Source organism: Engraulis encrasicolus, chromosome 19, assembly GCF_034702125.1.
Source record: "Engraulis encrasicolus isolate BLACKSEA-1 chromosome 19, IST_EnEncr_1.0, whole genome shotgun sequence".
In the NCBI taxonomy this organism is placed as follows: Eukaryota; Metazoa; Chordata; class Actinopteri; order Clupeiformes; family Engraulidae; genus Engraulis; species Engraulis encrasicolus.
The window spans coordinates 34,604,693-34,623,388 of record NC_085875.1 but is presented as its reverse complement, the minus strand read 5'-3'; the positions used below and the strand labels follow the sequence as shown (position 1 = coordinate 34,623,388).

Genomic DNA, 18,696 nt, shown 5'->3' with positions numbered 1-18,696 from the left:
AAACTGACATGATATCTTATGACAAGAAGGGGCTTTTATTTAATTCCAAGGACATAGACCATATGTCAAGAGAGCCAAGATACATATTGAGACATGAGAGAAAAAGAAAGTTCCTGTAAAAGCTGAAACATCACTACAGTTATAAAAAGATATATAAAACTTACCGAATATGACTTTCACAGTGGTATGCAATTAAACTGAGAATGTATGTTTTGATCACATGGTATATGTGGCATTGTGGTACACATGGTATTTAAGGAGGGCAACAAGTGTGTGTGTGTGTGTGTGTGTGTGTGTGTGTGTGTGTGTGTGTGTGTGTGTGTGTGTGTGTGTGTGTGTGTGTGTACGCGCGCGCATGTTCCTGTGTGTTCCCTACTTTCCTGTTCTTTGACCTATTGGAAATGACAGCAGTCTCACTCATTACCAACTCTGTTTAACAATAACTCTGGCAAATTAATTTTATTTAATATGACAGCCAGCTGCTGCCTTCATACCATGACTTGGTAATATGAAATGCAAAACCTGAGATCACTTCTGACACTCTTAGGGAGCAAATCCTTTCTCATTTAACGTCAGTCGGCCACAATACTGTAGGAAACGAATAGACCGCTACTCATTTCCCAAATACATGCAGACAATACTGTACATGCCTGATGCCTTATAATCATACCATTAGTGTCTATCGTAGGTTTTAGGCTTTCATCTTCCTCTATCTACTACTACCTGCTTATCTGTTTGTTTCTTGCTCTTTTGCTCTCTTTCAATATGTAATGCAATAGAGCTGGATGCAGACTGTGTGCATGTCTGTCTGTCTGTCTGTCTCTCTACCTCCCTGCGTGCCTGCATGCCTGCCTGCCTGCCTGTCTGTCTGCATGTGTATATGCGTGCATGCACAGACCGCAGCAACAGCCTCTTTCTGTCTTTGTGCTTTTTTCCTATTAGGGTTTGCAAATGACCGCCATTCGTCACACCATTTTTTTTTGGCCTCCAATGTCCTGAAAACCAAAATGCCTGTGGCTTGGCCTCAGCTGACCACTCTGGCAGGTGTGAAATACCACTAAAGGGGCATTACCTACCAATTGGCACACATATTTATATGTGGTGAATTCAGGTAAATTGGGCCACGTTTTTTGCATACAAGCGAATGGCCCAAAGTGGCCCAATTTACCTGAATTCACCCCTATATATATTTTTGGGGGGGATTTTTTATTGCCTTTATTTGACAGAATAGTGAAAGTAGTGACAGGAAGTGAGTGGGCAGAGAGAGATGGGGAAGGGTAGGCAAAGGATATGGGCTGGGAGTCGAACCGGGTCAGCCACATGGCAGGCGAGTGCCCCACCGGTTGGCCACAGCAGGGCCGAAAACACATATTTAATAGAGCCATGGAGAGTAGCCTACAACTGGAAATAAATGTGTGCAATTGTGCCACCCGTGTAAAACACATTACAGGATCCAATAAGCTGTTCGCACACAGCAGAGAGCGTCTGCCTATACGAGATTATTCAAGAAATTCTGTTTATAGTGTGTTGTGTTTTCATTTCCTCGAAAGACTTTGTTAAGTAAACATGAATAAATAAATAAACCGTGTCGAATAAATGCAGCCTTCCAAGTTCGTTCGTTGATTTCATTCAATTTCCTGTATTGTTATGGAAACAGCTGTGCCGCAAATCCAATTACTGTATCACATGCTGACGCAAAGAAAAGGAACAAAACAGACGAAGGATAAAAGGCATCTTGTCGTGAAGCGCAGCGCTGAAGCCATTGTTATCACTTTGAAGCCCTAATACTTCCCAGCTCCCAGGAAAACAAGCTGCTGTGTTTTGAAGCATCTTCCAGACTCCCAGGTGTTAATGGTGGACCTGACAAATGGTGGGTCTGAGTGTTCACACAATGAAAGGGTAAGTGGTCTTGTCAAAAATAGCAACAACAACAACACAACCATCACGAAATGTAAAATTATTCAAACTGAGAGGTGAGGCCTTAGGACAATGTAAGAATTTTCAGCCTTCAGAAAAAATGGCTTGAGGTCAAATTGGAGAGTGACAGAGTAAGAGAGATACTTTTAAAATGTATATGGTGTAAAATTGAGAGTGTTGTGAGACTTAATAAACATTTTAGTGACTACTACTAAGAGATCATTAGAGATCATTTTGTCTGATTCCCAGCTCAACATTGCTCTCTGGTGGTAATTACCTTGCACAGCACAAAGCTGTTCAGGTGAAGGCTACTATGCCAAAGCCCTTTTAGAAGTCTTCCTAGAACGAAATCTGTGACCATGCATCCATTCACCAAGAAATGGATGTTATTAGGCAACTTCACAAGTACACATCACATAAGAAATTGCCATTCAGCTACTACTCTTTGTTGTAGATACATGTTTTCATTACATTTGCCTTTTATTCTGCTCTGAGAAAAAGAACGGCCACTTCCTGTCATCACTGTCTCTTTTTAATCTCTCTGACTCCTCTGACGACAAAGACAGCTTTGTTATTGCTGTCTGTCTCCCTCGGAGGCTGATTATGGACTACTGTATAACGCAGGCCACCAAATTAAAATCATTTGATCAGATAATGACTGTAGCCTACCTCCAAAGGCGTGTGGCTTGTGGAACAGCACATGAACAGGGCTGGACTGGATATCTGGCATAGCGGGCATTTCCTGGTGGGCCCCACACCCTCGTTGGCCCCTATTTTCAGAAATGTAAACAAAAAAAAACAAAAAATCCCATTTCTGAAAATAGGGACCCACAAGGGTGCGGGGCCGATTGGTGAGTCAGTTCTGCGCCGCTAAATATGAGGGGCCCCTTTAAGCCAAACATGCCTGGGCCCTATTTCTCCCCCTCTCCAACCCTGCACATGAGTCACGGGGAGGAAGGGCTCAGTCTCATCTTTATAAGGCAGGCCTGGGGGAGAAATAGGGCCTGGGCACTTTTGGCTTAAAGGGGCCCCTCATAATTAGCGGAGCAGAACTGAATCACCGGTGGGTCCTGCACCCTCGTGGGCCCCTATTTTCAGAAATGTAAAAAAAAACATTTTTGTAATTATTTTTTTACATTTCTGAAAATAGGGGCCCACAAGGGTGCAGGACCCACTAGGAAATGCCCGGTATGCCAGATGGCCAGAGCCTGCCGCCATAATTGCATTGGGCTCCCATGTCTTTGGTCCAGAGGGAAGGAAGGAGGAGAGATACAGACGTGCCTTAGATTTGAAGCCTAAACACAGGTACACTCACGGAGGCACGCACACACGCACGCACACATGCATGTATGTACGCATGCACACTAACATCCAAAGACGTAAACATAGACATGCACACACATGCACAAACTCTCTCTCTCTCTCTCTCTCTCTCTCTCTCTCTCTCTCTCTCTCTCTCTCTCTCTCTCTCGCTCTCTCTCATTCTCCCTTGATTTGCAACCCTGGTTGATATCAAATAGACCACCTTGTGTGGCTGTGGTAAAGGATGAAGTTTGTGAGGCCTACAGTGTATATGCTGTTGATTGAAGGAACTGAAGTGAAAACTTTCCTTAAAGCACCATCAAAACAATTTCAGTCCTCAGTTCTGATCCTCAGGGAAAACAAATTGTCTCACTGGTTCGTGACAACCACCATGGCACATACTGTCTGAGAGGTGGATCAAATAAGTCTTTTTTTAATTGAATGTTTGACTAAACTACTTAAACCTCCTGTCTTTAGTCAGATTACATCATTTTGTGACATTTCAGAAATATAGTCTTGATTTATCTCACTGAACCCAAGACAGTTGACAGCATGGCCGTAACTATCATTGAGAACACAGAGGTCATGTCATCAGTATTTTTTTTGCCGAAATGTCAAATTTATCTATGATGAAAATCGATCTATGATCAATAATGATAAATTCTGTCAGTATATGCCACCCCCATTTATCCTCAGGACAGTGATGAATGAAAACGAACTCGAGAGTTTGACTTAAACGTTTTGAAACATTATAAATGTATAGTATGCAGTACAGCACGCAGTATTTGACCCCGGTATTTGAAAATGTCTCGTTACGTCCCTGGTTGACAGCAATGCCTATAGGCCTAGCTAAATATTTTATTAAGTCATTTGTTGACTTAAGCATTTGTTGACATTGGCGAGACCTTGCTAGAGCCACTACAGTTGTATAGTGGACATTAACTTGCTTTCAAAATGTTTGCATCTTTATGGTCTGCATCATCCTCAGCCTTAGAATTAAAGAGTGATTGGGATGTTGTGTGACCTTTTGGAAGTAAATTCTTTGAAAAGATTGCTTTAATATAATAACCACCTTTACATCTGCCTTTTTCAGAAAATGGGATGCACAGGTACCACACAACAAATTCAAAACCCCAACCACCATTGACAACACAGAGCTGCTTCGATTGATTTCACTTCTGAGTCTTACGTTTGAGTGCATGAAACGTCTAGCAGACAATCGCATGACTAAGCAGCGTGGGTGTGCATAATATTTATTCTCACATGCCAGTTGGCTACTGTTTCCTGGAAAGATGCTTGATAGAGGAATAATAATCTTTGCTAGCTTTCTCCAATGGATGCTAAATGTCTTCCTCTTCCCCTCACTTGTCAAACAAGATGAACAATGCAAGTGCTGAAATGTTTTCAAACAAAATGAACTGCCAAAACTATTTTTTTTCCTCCTGCCATAATCCAGGGAAACATTTTGATGGGCAAATGTGTAGGATTAAGATAAAGTGTTCCATTTAAAAGGCAAAGTCCTTTTCCAATATCTCTTTGTTATAGGCTGTCAGAGCTGACTTGTGGGTTGGTAAGTTGAGAGACGAGCTGAAGGAAGCCATTGATTGAGCTTTAGTTTCAAGCTGATGTTGTTCATGCGGCTTCCCTTGAGGTGACTTCATACGGTAAATGTGAATGACTCAGAACAGAACAACCACAAAACAATATTTTATGCTGGGAGGCACAAACTTTATATGTCAAGAATGCAAAATTGGAAAGAACTGGCTCCTCATTACATGGTACCGGTACGTATTGGGTGGGGGGGGGATTCAGATTCAGTTCCGGACCCATCCAAAGCTGTCAGCAGCCCTGTCAAAGCCCACAGTAAATCTCATATGCAGGTGAGTTAATAGTGACTTTTTTGCCCTTGGCGAGCACCAATCTTTCCTTTTTGTGGATTTTTTCCTTCATTGGCATCTGTAAACATAGTGTCATGCATATGATCTAGCACAGCTCCATGTATATGTACTGAGTGCCCATTCAAAATCATTGTCAATGTAAAGTTTCATGTTAATGTTGCTTAATATTTTAATTCAGTGGGCTGTGGTGCCCCTCAAGACTTTTGACGCCCTAGGCGACCGCCTAGTCTGCCTAAGCCTAGCACCGGCCCTGCTCATATGAGTACTGCACTGTTCACTGTTGTGTTTCACTACCATTAGCAAAAATACTGCTGATCTCAGATACAGTAGCAGAGATCGGAAGCCCCAGCAGCACAGCTTAATACAGTGCTACATGCTGCCTTGTGCTACACGTTTATGGGTGGCCTGTCTTTGTCTGCGCAGGACAGTAAGAAACTTAATTTTGACTTCTTTGTATGTCCAGTACAGGTGAAGGAATTGGGAATATACAGCATATAGCTGACTGACTGAAATGTACAGGTCTGGCCTTACCCATCTTGATTCCCCAGAGTCAGTGCATCACATCTTCCCAGTAGACTTTCATGTAGGCAGGACTCGAGGCTACACCAAGGCCTTGTCGGAGGCCATGTAATATTTGCAACACCTGACACAGGTTCACAGGTAGGTGTGTGTGTGGAGGCTTTTTTAATTCAGGAGCCTTGTCTGGCCACAGCCATCTCCAAAGATCAAACCCACAGCCAAGATGGACTGAAATAAATGGAAAGATTCATCCAAGAGGGATGATGATAAAAAAAAGTTCAACTGAAAAGTGTAAGTTGAAGCATGTTGCAACCCCTTCTTACTTTTCAGTTATACATTATTTTGGTCAGCAGAAGAGAGACATCTGTTTGGGTGAAGCATGCTCCAACCTTTATGAACTGATGAAAAAACACAAAAAACATAGTGTTTATCACTATAGGATGACTTTGTCCCATCCCTTCCCTATCCATTTGAATTTACCTCAGATTGCTTAAAATGTGTAGCTTTATGTACTGTGTGCAGTAACAATTGGTCAGTTTTTCATCACACAGGGAATGTCACTTGATGGCCTTTTCTGCCCCCTTGTGGCATATGTTTTTAAATCGTCGCAAAATAATTAAATCTGTCTGAACAGCTCTATCAACTGCAAAGAGTGACACAAAAACTAAAACAAGTCTTAATAAGACATAAATTTAATGAATTAATAACATGATAAGCATTTTGTGTGCAGCCATTTTCATACAAAAAGAAGCTACAAGACAATCTTGCTGTACAAGTCACAAACTACCTACTAAAATCTTCCTCCTCCATGATCTTCACATCACAAAGTTTTGTTCTCAAAGGGTTGTCGCCATGTGGGGACGATTCTGGCATAAACTTTTTCGATCTACATCAACACAAAAAAAGAAAAAAAATATTGATAGATTGGCTAATAAAGTGAATCATAAAATCACTTTATTTAAAGCTTCACATGTTAGCCACAAACACATGCCTATCAGTCTATAGAAGTGACGTAGGCCTATTATAAGACATTTGTGAAGTAAAAATCAATTTGTTCGGTGTGTATTCACTGATTTCTTGTTCACTGCCGATAAGGCCTTTATTATTGATACAATTGTAGTAAGGACCATTAACACATGTATTTTAACCCGTTAAAACACGGCGTTATAAATTAGCTGTTAACAGAATGGCAATAACCAAGTCATAGTACATTAGGCTACTAAAGGCCCTGTGTTTATGTCATGGTATTGTAGTACTATGGTAGTTAACTTACTATTACAGTGTGCCACTGGAGGTACGGCATGCATTATGGGGCTATGTTACTTATGAAGACAGTGATCAGGCATGTACGCCTACTAGTGGCTAACAGGTAGGGTTACCACCTCTGTCTGTAAAAAATCCTGGACATTTCAAACTCCATTCATCTTTTTGCTTGTATGCAATGGTATCCTTCAGTCATATTATATTCATATATTTTTTTATTTCCTGGACATGTCATTAAAATCCTGGACAATGGTGGCAACACTACTAATAGGTGAACCTGTTAACCAAGTGTTACCGAACAATGTGTGCAGACTGAGTTGTGTACTGTCAGAGAGAGAGAGAGAGAGAGTTTCCATTGGTACATTGTTTCCGGGTTCTATTATTGCATTATTTAGGCAGACCTAGGCAGACCTAAGGACTGTTCTATTCAAAAGGAGTATTATGACACGCCCCTTTAGGCAGACCGGAACCTGGTCATGTTAGGTGCCCATAGCAACCTACAGTATATCACGAAAGTGAATACACCCCTCACAGTTTTGCAGATTTTTGAGTATATCTTTCATAGGAAAGCATTACAGAAACTTTGACACAATGATTAGTGACCTTTTAGCAACATATTTAACCGCTTAAATTTCTTGTTCACTCAGAAAAAAACAAAATACAGCCATTAATGTTTGAACATGTACTCACAAAAGTGAGTACACCCCAGATTAAAATCCGGTAGAGAAGGGGCTATGTTGGCTCGAATCGTCTCGAAATGAAACGAAATGAAAAGGTATGACAAGGGAGGTCATCAGTGTGCGTTTCAACCTTTCTTTGCATTGAACTTTTACATTTTGAGTCTGCATCTGGCTTAAATAGATTGGTATGAGATTTGAATGCAATCCTATGGAGAATATCATGATCTGCTTCAGTAGTCACAGTGCATGTTGACATGCATGTTTCTTTTAGGTGTATTTCAGATTGCCAATGTTGACAGCATTCATGCATCCCCAAACCATGTCAGTCCCACTACCATGCTTGGCTTATGAGAGGATACACCTTTTTTGTAAAACTCACTTGTTTACCACCACACATGCTTGACACCATCTAAAGCAAATTTGTTTATCTTGGTCTCTTCAGATCACACAACATGGTTCCAGTGATCCATATCCTTGGTCTGTTCATCTCTCTTGAGACCAAGATAAACAAATTTGCTTTAGATGGTGTCAAGCATGTGTGGTGGTAAACAAGTGAGTTGTACAAAAAAGGTGTATCCTCTCATAAGCCAAGCATGGTAGTGGGACTGACATGGTTTGGGGATGCATGAATGCTGTCAACATTGGCAATCTGAAATACACCTAAAAGAAACATACATGTCAACATGCACTGTGACTACTGAAGCAGATCATGATATTCTCCATAGGATTGCATTCAAATCTCACACCAATCTATTTAAGCCAGATGCAGACTCAAAATGTAAAAGTTCAATGCAAAGAACGGTTGAAACGCACACTGATGACCTCCCTTGTCATCCCTTTTCATTTCGAGACGATTCGAGCCAACATAGCCCCTTCTCTACCGGATTTTAATCTGGGGTGTACTCACTTTTGTGAGTACATGTTCAAACATTAATGGCTGTATTTTGTTTTTTTCTGAGTGAACAAGAAATTTAAGCGGTTAAATATGTTGTTAAAAAGGTCACTAATCATTGTGTCAAAGTTACATTTCTGTAATGCTTTCCTATGAAAAGATATACTCAAACATCTGCAAAACTGTGAGGGGTGTATTCACTTTCGTGATATACTGTATTACGTTGGCATATCTGTATATACTTAAAGAATCTCTGTGTGTACTGTACCTGCTCTGACCTCTTGACCCCGTAGCGGAACAGCGTGGCCTGGTGTTCGCTGTTGTGGAAGAGGACGTCGAAGGTCACGGACTTGCCGACGGCCTCGTCGATCTCTGGCTTGATCTGGTTGTAGAAGTCTCGCGGCGGGTGCTTGTTATCCAGGCCGTTGCACACCTTGAACCTCTTGCCCATGATGTGCAGAGGGTCCAGCCTCACCGAAGAGTTCAGCGCCCGGCCGAAAATGAGGAACTGAGAGCTTGAGTCTGCAAAATCAAATGAAAAAGGATCAAGATTCATAATTCACAGTCAATTATTAGACACATTATGCACGTGCAAGCACATAACATCTGTAGCCTTCTCATCCACACACACGACCTTACTACTCACTTCCTCACACATAAACCTATGCGCACACGCACATGCGCGCACGCACACACACACACACACACACACACACACACACACACACACACACACACAAGCAAGCACAAATACACAGTACCTCTGATGGTTAAATGGGCCACATAAGCTACTCCATCTCTCTCTCCATAGTAAACACCATAGTGCGAGAAGTACTTGTTGCGAGGGAACTCTAGAATGTCTCCTGGAAACAGCTCAGGGTGGGAGTTTCCCTGAAGAGAAGAAAAAAAGACAAAACAACTGCCCAACTGTCCAATTACTGTATCAAAACTTGCCTGATATCAGATGAACAGCTAAACTTTACAGTAGCGCTTTGGAGTGCGCGCACATCCAGATAAAACAGGTGTCGGACTTAAACACAATGAAACAAGAAAAGAAAGAAGGTCCGCACACTGTTGCTGCTCCTTGTTAATTCAACACAACGTTTCGACCAGTCGGGTCTTTGCCAGGTGTATGTCACCTGACGAAGACCAGACTGGTCGAAACGTTGTGTTGAATAAACTGGGAGCAGCAACAGTGTGCGAACCTTCTTTCTTTTCTTGGAACAGCTACACTTTGCCATCATCAAAATGAATGGATAACGCAAGAAGAATGAATGTATTCGCTAGAAGAAATGGGTAGGCATTATGAGAAGAATCATGGTTCAATTTTAGGCCTTTATCTGTACATTTCTTGCATTTTATACATTGCCTATTTTTTCAATAAACAGCAGCCTTCATATTAAAAAATATTGTCAAAACAATCTTACCAAACCCATGGTTCAGATGGTAAATTATGCGTAGCAGCAAAATACACCCAGACACACTCTCTGCTCTCTGTGCCTTTTCAAAAGCCATTAAAGACTCGCATGGCTATCATCAGTCTAGCACATGGTGATGTCATTTACATAGCTAGTCTCACACAGATCGTGTGATGTAACTATTCTTACCTGCACGCGTGGGTGAATACAATCCACCCTGTGATCCCCGGTCCCTTGAGATAACTGCTTTTAATGTATTTCATTGTAATGGCAAAATTGTTTATCGCTAGATTCGACTGCTTGAGACTTGTTGTATCTTTCTTGTATCAATGCAGGTTCCATGTCAGTAAAAAAAATGTGGTGCATCAATTATTAGATCTTTTTTTCTCAAAACATGATGGTAATGATTTACAAAAAATAAATCACAAGATCTGTCTTGGCGAGGGTTCACGTGAAAAAGAGACGATTGTCTCAGTCTCAACTACCCTGGCATTATAAAGAGCGGTATTATGAAACTGCAATGATGGAGATCTGCAGATACTGCAACACAAAACTTCAGTAGCAGATGCAGGGCCAGATTATCCATAAGGACCAGTGGCACAGTGCCCAGGGCCACCCACCATTTACAGCCTGTTAAGGGGCACCATATAACACAGACTTCACAAATATTGTTCACTAAAGGGGGCACCTGTGAGGTATTAGTGCCCGGGGGCCCCACAGTGCCCCCTTTGAGGAGTAAGGAATTTCTAGAGGTTCTTCTAGAATTTTACTGGAACACTCTACAGCTCCTATAGACGTCTGTGTTAAAAATCTCGCAAAGACATTATGACATCATAATGAGAACTCAAAATTTGGGCAAAATTCTAATCACATATTTGTGATGGTACTCCTCAAAGGGTCAATACGGTCCTGAGCAGATGTAGTTCCCTACATTTGCATAGTGATTTGCCTGGTATAGTAGCGGGGTCAGGAGACTGCCACCCTCCTGCTGAGCAACTCTCTGGGGAAGCCATGACACTTCAACTTCTTCTTCCCTTTCTGACAGGAAACATCTGTGTGCCTGTACACTATCACTGCACCCCTACCTCAGCCACACCTTTAGTAAGATAGTACACTTCAAAATGAAGAGGAATGGGATGAAGAGGGGTGAAGGACGGAGAAGACGATTTTATTCATTAGCTTTTATTGTCCTAGTAGTGATTCTTAAACTTTTTTGAACCAACGCCCCCTGGACCTCATCCTAAAGGGCTCTGCATACTTCACGTGCGCACTTTGGCGCGTTTGGCGCGAGAACCATTAATGACGTCATCACTTGCGACAGACTATTCATACTTCAAAAGCGCCTTGCTCGCATTGTCGGAAGTGCCCTCTGCTGTTCATGAGAGAAACGGCAATACAGTCAGGTCTGTGAACGGCAGTATCTTTCGCAACTCGCAGCGTGAGTTCTACTGATGTATAAAATAGAAAGCCAAACACGGCTGCTGTAGGGCTACTGAACGTCTGACTTGTGACTTACCACATTGAAACATATATGTTTTGTTGTAGCCTATTGCCAGATCATTCCAAGACCATGTGAGAGCATTGTTCTGGCGGCAGAATTTATAAATAGATCGCCGAACACAACGTGCTTCTGAACAAAGTAAACAATTGTTTCACTGAACAACATTTAAGAGAGAAGATAAAATAACTCTCTATGACATTTTATTATCCTCAAAATGGTGCAGGATCCATTCTGTAGTAGCCTACAGTAGTTGTAGCCTCTCTTCGCAACTCCTGCTTTGTCTGCCTACCTGCATGGTCGCTGGTGGCGCACGACATGTTACAAAAAATGTGGGGTGCACGACGTCGCGACGCGGCAGGCGAGTTTGCGAAACATAGGACGATATTGCGACCAACCGCGTTTGGCGTCTCCGATTGGCTACAACGGCTCCCTTGTTCCTCCCCTCTGATTACTTCCATTTGACAGCAAGAATGTAAACTCTCGCTCAAAACAGGCTTGCAGAAAATTCGTGTACAAATAATTTGGCCGATCTCTTGAAACAGACACTAAAAGTAGGGCAACAAACAAAAAGTGGGCTATCCAAACCATTTACGATGCAGTAGGTCTACACAAATGCCGTGTCGTATTTCATTTTAGCGTGGTTTGGCTTATCTCTTGAAACAGATGTGCCAAGTCAAACAAACGTAGTCATAGCCTACCCAACGATGCAGTGAGCTCCAGTATTTGATTTCATTTTTCATTTACATAGCCTAATAAATGAAAGCGTCAGCTAAATGTAATCCTAACTGCATAAACTCCTGTGTTTATACAAATGCCGTATCATGTCATTTTATTATTATTTGGTTCATCTCTTGAAACAGAGGACACTAAAAGCATAAACAAAAGCAGGCCTAGCCAACGACGCAATACAGATGACGTGTCTTACAATTTCATTTTATTCACATTATCCAAACCTCGAGGTGATCTGGTAAGTTGTCCACCGAGTTCATCACATGTGGTAGCAAATGTGGGATTTACCTTCTATATATTATGTCGGTAAATCCATCTGGTGGTCATATTTGGAACTGCATTCTGCATATCTATTCATCCCCACTTCTGTAGATCTATCATTAACACGTGGATACTTTGATAAGGTGTTCTATATATTATGTCGGTAAATCCATCTGGAGGTCATATTTGGAACTGCATTCTGCATATCTGTTCATCCCCACTTCTGTAGATCTATCATTAACACATGGATACTTTGATAAGGTCTGTAATGAAACACTGAAATTGCGGTGATAGTTTTCTGTTGTCTAAGTACCTCTGTTTTAACCAACTTTGCCTGTGACCTGACAAAAATAGGTGGTGTATGATGACAGACAAGGCATATTGGATTGTATAAAATGTATGACATAGTATTTGGAACAAGGTATAAATCAGATTTCAAGGAGTGAAACCGCTACAGTGGCAAATCAACACAATGATGAAAGACAAGGCATATTGGATTGTAGAAAATGTATTAAATAGTATTTGGAACAAGGTATACATCAGATTTCAAGGAGTGAAACTGCTGCAGTGCCAAATAGACACCGGAGGCAAGCAGGCAGAGCGCATAATGAGGACAGCACACTCAAATAACGCAGATCAAATCTAAGCATGCACATGTAAAATCAAGCCGCACAGCAAAACAAACCATGATAAACAATGCAACATGATGCACAGCAACATGAGCCAGTGTGACAGCAAACCACACAAAAAATGAATAAGTATGCAAAACAGCGAAAATGTAAAATCACAAAATGTAGTCAGTTTAAAAACATGCAAACCAACGGAAATGTAAAATCACAAAATGTGGTCGGTTTAAAAACATGCAAACCAAGGAAAATGTAAAATCACAAAATGTGTTTAAAAACAAACAGCAAAGCAAGCAACAGCAAAAAAAGTAAATAAATAAACATGCAAACAAATGTAAATGTGAAATAAAAAAATGGCAAAAAAGTCAAAAGCATCACTGCAAAATAAACCAGTATAAAATCAAACCACTGCACAGCAACAACAAAAAAAAAACAACAAATCAAACATGCATAATCTAAAAACTTCTGGCATTACTTACGGCTGTGTTGACCACCGAGGCACACTCCAGCAGTGATGCAGTGGCCAAGTGAGTGTGGTGCTGGTCTTCTCGACAGGGCACCCTCTTTCGTCCTCCCATAGCTGTGCTCCCTCCGGGCTTTTTTGGGGGGTCCGCCTGTTATAAGGCATCGCCTACCCCCTTACGCCGAGTCTTACGCCGGGCTAAGGCGGTGGGCTGCACGTCTATTTTCGTGGTTGTTTGTAACCCCTTCCTGACTTTGCCTGTACGCAAGCGTACAGTGGCACGTCGCGTACCAGCTGTTGCCAGGAATAACAGTAGGCCACTGTCAGTAGTAAGTCTTTCATAGGCCGAGACAAAATTGTCCATAGGCCCTTGGAAAGTGGCATCACTCTCCAACTTGGCCATTAGGTGTTGGAACATTGTTTGAAAGCGCCCTTTCAGTTGCTCAACGTTGCCTTCCTGTGTGTCCTGTGTGGTCCCTGCCCGCTGAGGTGGAGGGGAAGGAGGCGAGAGTTCCAGCTGTGTGGCTTCACATTGTTCAGTGCCTATGTAGCAGAGCAAAACCAGTTTCATACTTGTACTTGCCAAGAAAAAAATACCACATGATGTGCATATCGCATCATTCAGTTCACCGTTTAACAATAGGCTACTGGTATGTATTTAACTGACCTGTTGCAACGGCCACCCGGTCTTGCTGAAGGCCCTCAAACCAGTTTTCTGGCATATCACGTCTTCCTGTAAGACAAACAAGGAGGTACAAAGCCATGAGTAGATATGATGACTCAGAAGCATATAAACACTCACGCACTTATATAAACATTAGGCTACATTAATTAATATACCTGTGGCCATCTCGTGGAATAATTTCCTTGCAGTGGCAGATGTCACTGCAAGGTGGTGGCCTGTTTTCAGGCTGAAGGCCTGCCCGACTGCATGCTGGTGTTTGCATAGCGCCCCATTGCTACCTGCTGGGCAGGTGCACATACCCAGTGCAATGTTGACCAGGTAAACACCTCCATGGGCATTGGGGACTGTGTAGTTGCAGTCATCTTCCTAGAATGAAAAGAGTGATGATGGATAAAAGAAATGTAAGAACAAGGACTGATTCTACTTCACATACTGCAGAAGTCCTTCATGTAGACACACCTTCACTATTTTGTCAAGAGGCACACTCTTGAATGTGGCCGTACGCCTCACACACCAGCCATTTGCCACATCAAGGAGTCGCCTGGTGTAATACGCCTCCAGTCGTGTGCACAAGAAATCCACAAGTTGCGTGATGTTGTACGCCTTCAACCTATTCGAGTTGTAACAAACAAAAGAACAGTTTGGTGGATTGCCAACTGCCCATGTATTTAGTGTATACCAAACTATACCCAAGTGCCAGTGCATTCAGTGAATGCCCAGGTGTCAGTGTGGTCGGTGAATGCCCAGGTGCCAGTGTGGTCGGTGAATGCCCAGGTGCCAGTGTGGTCGGTGAATGCCCAGGTGCCAGTGTGGTCGGTGAATGCCCAGGTGCCAGTGTGGTCGGTGAATGCCCAACTGATCATGTGCTGAACATAAGCTGTAGAGTCTCCCATGAACCTGCACAATTCATGCAAACATTTGATATAGCAAGTCAAACGACAGAAGAAGCCATAACATGCTGGGTATTGCAATGAATCATTGAGAGCATTAAATGTACTTTAACGCATACCTGTGAAAGACGCAGTCTTTCATGACCCCCATAGCACTCTCAACAAAATTGTTGGTGTTGTTTCCCCGCGTGGGAAGACCCGCACGCAAACAGACAGCCCAGTCCTTGCGGCGGGCAAACACATTGCACAAGTGGTCACGATAGACTGGGCGCTTGGTGACCAAGGGGTCCTGTAGGGCCTGATGGTAGGAGGCCTCCAACTCCTCTGCTGACCCAGCATATACAAGGCCCTTAAAAATGTCGAGCAATGGCTGCCGGTCCCCCTTTGGCACCTGTGATGTTACGTTCAGTGTTGTCATACATGACAGTAAGCCTAACCACCACAAATACATTATTGTAACCAAATCAATGCATATTGCCAAAAGAACACAGCCATATGAATTCATCTGACTTACCCCATGTTGAGTGCTCCACAGCCATCTCCACATGGCCTGCAGCACATGGAATACACAGAGGAGGCCTGTGATGTGTGGGTACACATCCTGCAGAGCCTGTCGCAGGGCTTTGCAGTCATCAGTCATGACGACCTTTGGGCCCAGCTGTCCTCTTCCATTAAATGCATCCTCAGGAAGTATGTTCTGCAGCAACCTGAGTCCTGCTGCGATGGTGCTCTGTGACTCTGAAGTCACTACAAGTACTCCCAGGGGCAAACCACCGGCAGCTGAGTGGGTCAGCATCACAAAGATCCTGCTGTTCATACGGTCACAGTTTCCTGACAACAGAAAGGTAATATATTTGTATTGTTATTTTGGTTCAAACAGATCATTCCTAACATGAAATGATTTCTAGTAACACAATTTCAGGAGTGAGCATGAACTAAAAAAAGAAAGGAAAGACAATAATGCACACCTGATGAGTCCATGAACATCATTTCTCCACTGTGCCTCTCCAGTCTGTGGATCCTCTTCATCAATTGCGTGCATAGAGCAACAACGGTTTGCCCATCAGCAGTGATTGCTACTTGAGCGCATGTTTCGCCCTGTGCGGTGTTGTATGCCTCCAGGCGTTCTTGGAGGTCGGTTCTCATGGTGTCACCAGACGGCGCTCCATACTCCTTCTTGAAGAGTGAGTAATATAGCCTGTGCAATGAATACAATTGAAATTTATGACGCACACACTTGACACAAATAAAATAAAATGCAGATACTTAGGTCCCATCCCATGTAGTGCTTTAAAAACAAGTAATAAGATGTAACCGGGAGCGTAGAGAGACTGCAGAGGAGAATGGTAGTGAAATGTACACGTGTTACAGCAAATGATAACACAAATACAAAAGATGCAAAATGCAACTTACCTGTAGCAGAAATAAATGTCTGGGCAGATGGACCTGTCTGCAGAGGCATACACATAAGCATCACCCTGCTCCTCCTGAAGGTCATATTTCAGGGTGTTTAAGGCTGAGGAGGGTGAGTGCCCATTCTGGAAAAGTTTCTCCAGTTGTGCCACGGTCTCTTTGGACACATCCCTCTGCTGCAAGGCCTCAGCAGAGGTAAGATGGTGGTTGTGATGGTGCTTAATTGTGATGTTGCACAATAACCCCTCCTTCCTATGAGGATCTTTGGATCTTAGGGGGAAAGCATGTACAAGAAACATGAGCTTGTAACCTGGATGAAACACAAAATAATGATAATGATAAGGACATTCTACACTAAAGTGCAGCAAAGTAGCCAACCTGGAGAGCTTATTTCTGCCGTCTCTGGCCTTTTTTTACGACGATGTAGAGCATAGCAGGACAGCATACTTTTCTGTTGTTGTCTGCTGTTGTCTGGTGTGTTGGCATCTCCTATCCACCTTTGAACACAAAAACAAGTCATCAATGACATCATAATCTGTAGGGGCACTGTATGATTGGGGATCTGTATGCACTGCTATTGCAGGACTGGCCTTGGTTAAAACTTGGGAAAAGGGTGACTATTTTCATTTACTCTGTAGCCATTGCGGCGTGCCAAGTCCTCTGTGGCAGGGTAGGTCTTGTCCACCCGAAAAGTGACTTTGGAGGACCGTTGAAAGTCCTCCAGCCATGTTTGGGCCTTCTCTTCCGTTGACAGCTTCAACTTCAAGCTAGTTGTGAAGCCGCTGTCTGAGACTGTAAGGCTACATACTTTGTGGCAGTATGCCTCAGGCAAAAGTTGCTGTTTGAAAACAGGAAGAGAATGGCAATATTCTTTGTTTTCTTTAAAAATCACAAACCGGTGTAAGTGGTTGGTACATGAACATAACCTTCACATAATCCTAACCTCAAGGTCCTCAGGCAAGGTGTCCACCGAGTCCTTTGCACGGACGTAACACCAGCAACACTTCATTTTGTTGGCACAAGTTTCACACACCTGCAACACAGTTTTTAATACTTTTATTTACATCTCATCAGTAGGGCAGCATTACAGATCCAAATAGTGTTGGAAGCAAATTAGCAGTTGGTAAGGACTGATCAGAATCATAAAGTGCTATGCGTTACATTACATATTGTGTTACATACAAAATGTACTGCGTTACATACTGGCATCTCCTCCGCCAGATTGCTTAACTACCAATTATTGCCGATATTGAGCAGTAGGCCTATTTGGCAAGGTTTTTTAAAATGACCTTATGAAGTCCACAGAGCTGCAGCCCACACAAGGTGAGCCTATGAACATGGCCTAGGCTGCCAAATACAAGCACAAGTACTTTACAAGTAATACACACATACACACACACACACACACGAATAGCTGATATAGACCTACAGGTTTCAAGGGTTTTTTTTAATTATTATTATTATTATTATATATATATTTTTTTTGAGAAATGCAAAGTGGCTATGCTTATGTGGGGGAAACGTGTCAGAGGCAATACTTTCCTTCTCAAATGTGTAAAAGTCGATCAACTCCTCGGTTCCAGAAGCCTAGCAAATGGTACAAAATATCCAGATCCCATTACTAACTCTGCAAGTAGTTGACAACACAACAGCAGCATCACCATATAGGCCTAGTAGTTTCATGGAATACAGCTTAATTTCGCCATGATACTAACAGTGAGACGAGCTAGGCCTAAACTGGCCGTTGTTAATAGTTGTAGCGCGAGGACACGACTCAGTGACCGAGTGAAGGGTCTGAAATATTTCATGGCTAGCAAAGACTTTACTGTAATATTCTGCCCTCCGCCACTTACCTTTGCAATAACGTTGCTGTAGATGCGACGCGTTCTTCTCTCTGCACTTGCAAGACGTGAAAGAGCCAACCAGGGGTCTTCAGGTACGGCATTTAAAAATATGTCAGTCGTGCGCGCTGTCAAATGAAATGCATTTGAACAAGTCAGTCGAGCGCGCTGTCAAATGAAATGCGTTTAAACATCTGTCAGTCGTGCGCGCTGTCAAATGAAATCCATTTAAACATCTGTCAGTCGTGCGCGCATCAGAGGGGAGGAACAAGGGAGCCGTTGTAGCCAATCGGAGACGCCAAACGCGGTTGGTCGCAATATCGTCCTATGTTTCGCAAACTCGACACGGCAGCTCGCGCCACGGCGTGTGACGTCATTTTGGGTCACGTGATGGCGCG

At 42.7% G+C, this 18,696-nt stretch overlaps 1 protein-coding gene across 3 annotated transcripts; it reads right to left on the bottom strand.

Annotated features, from left to right (window-relative positions):
- Positions 1-5,789: 5,789 nt before the first annotated feature.
- On the bottom strand, positions 5,790-9,987 carry plaat1l (phospholipase A and acyltransferase 1-like). 3 transcript variants are annotated; one of them, XM_063224159.1, is made up of 5 exons: positions 9,899-9,987; positions 9,233-9,362; positions 8,740-8,993; positions 6,424-6,522; positions 5,790-6,034 (listed from the first exon to the last, which is right to left on the bottom strand). In XM_063224159.1, the coding sequence occupies exons 1-4, from the start codon at positions 9,905-9,907 to the stop codon at positions 6,457-6,459; spliced, it is 459 nt and encodes a 152-aa protein (XP_063080229.1). In that variant the 5' UTR covers positions 9,908-9,987; the 3' UTR covers positions 5,790-6,034; positions 6,424-6,456. The 3 variants fall into 3 exon arrangements, with proteins under 3 accessions (XP_063080229.1, XP_063080228.1, XP_063080227.1); XM_063224158.1 differs by having other exon boundaries at positions 6,428-6,522; XM_063224157.1 differs by lacking the exon at positions 5,790-6,034 and having other exon boundaries at positions 6,345-6,522.
- Between the last annotated feature and the right edge of the window lie 8,709 nt (positions 9,988-18,696).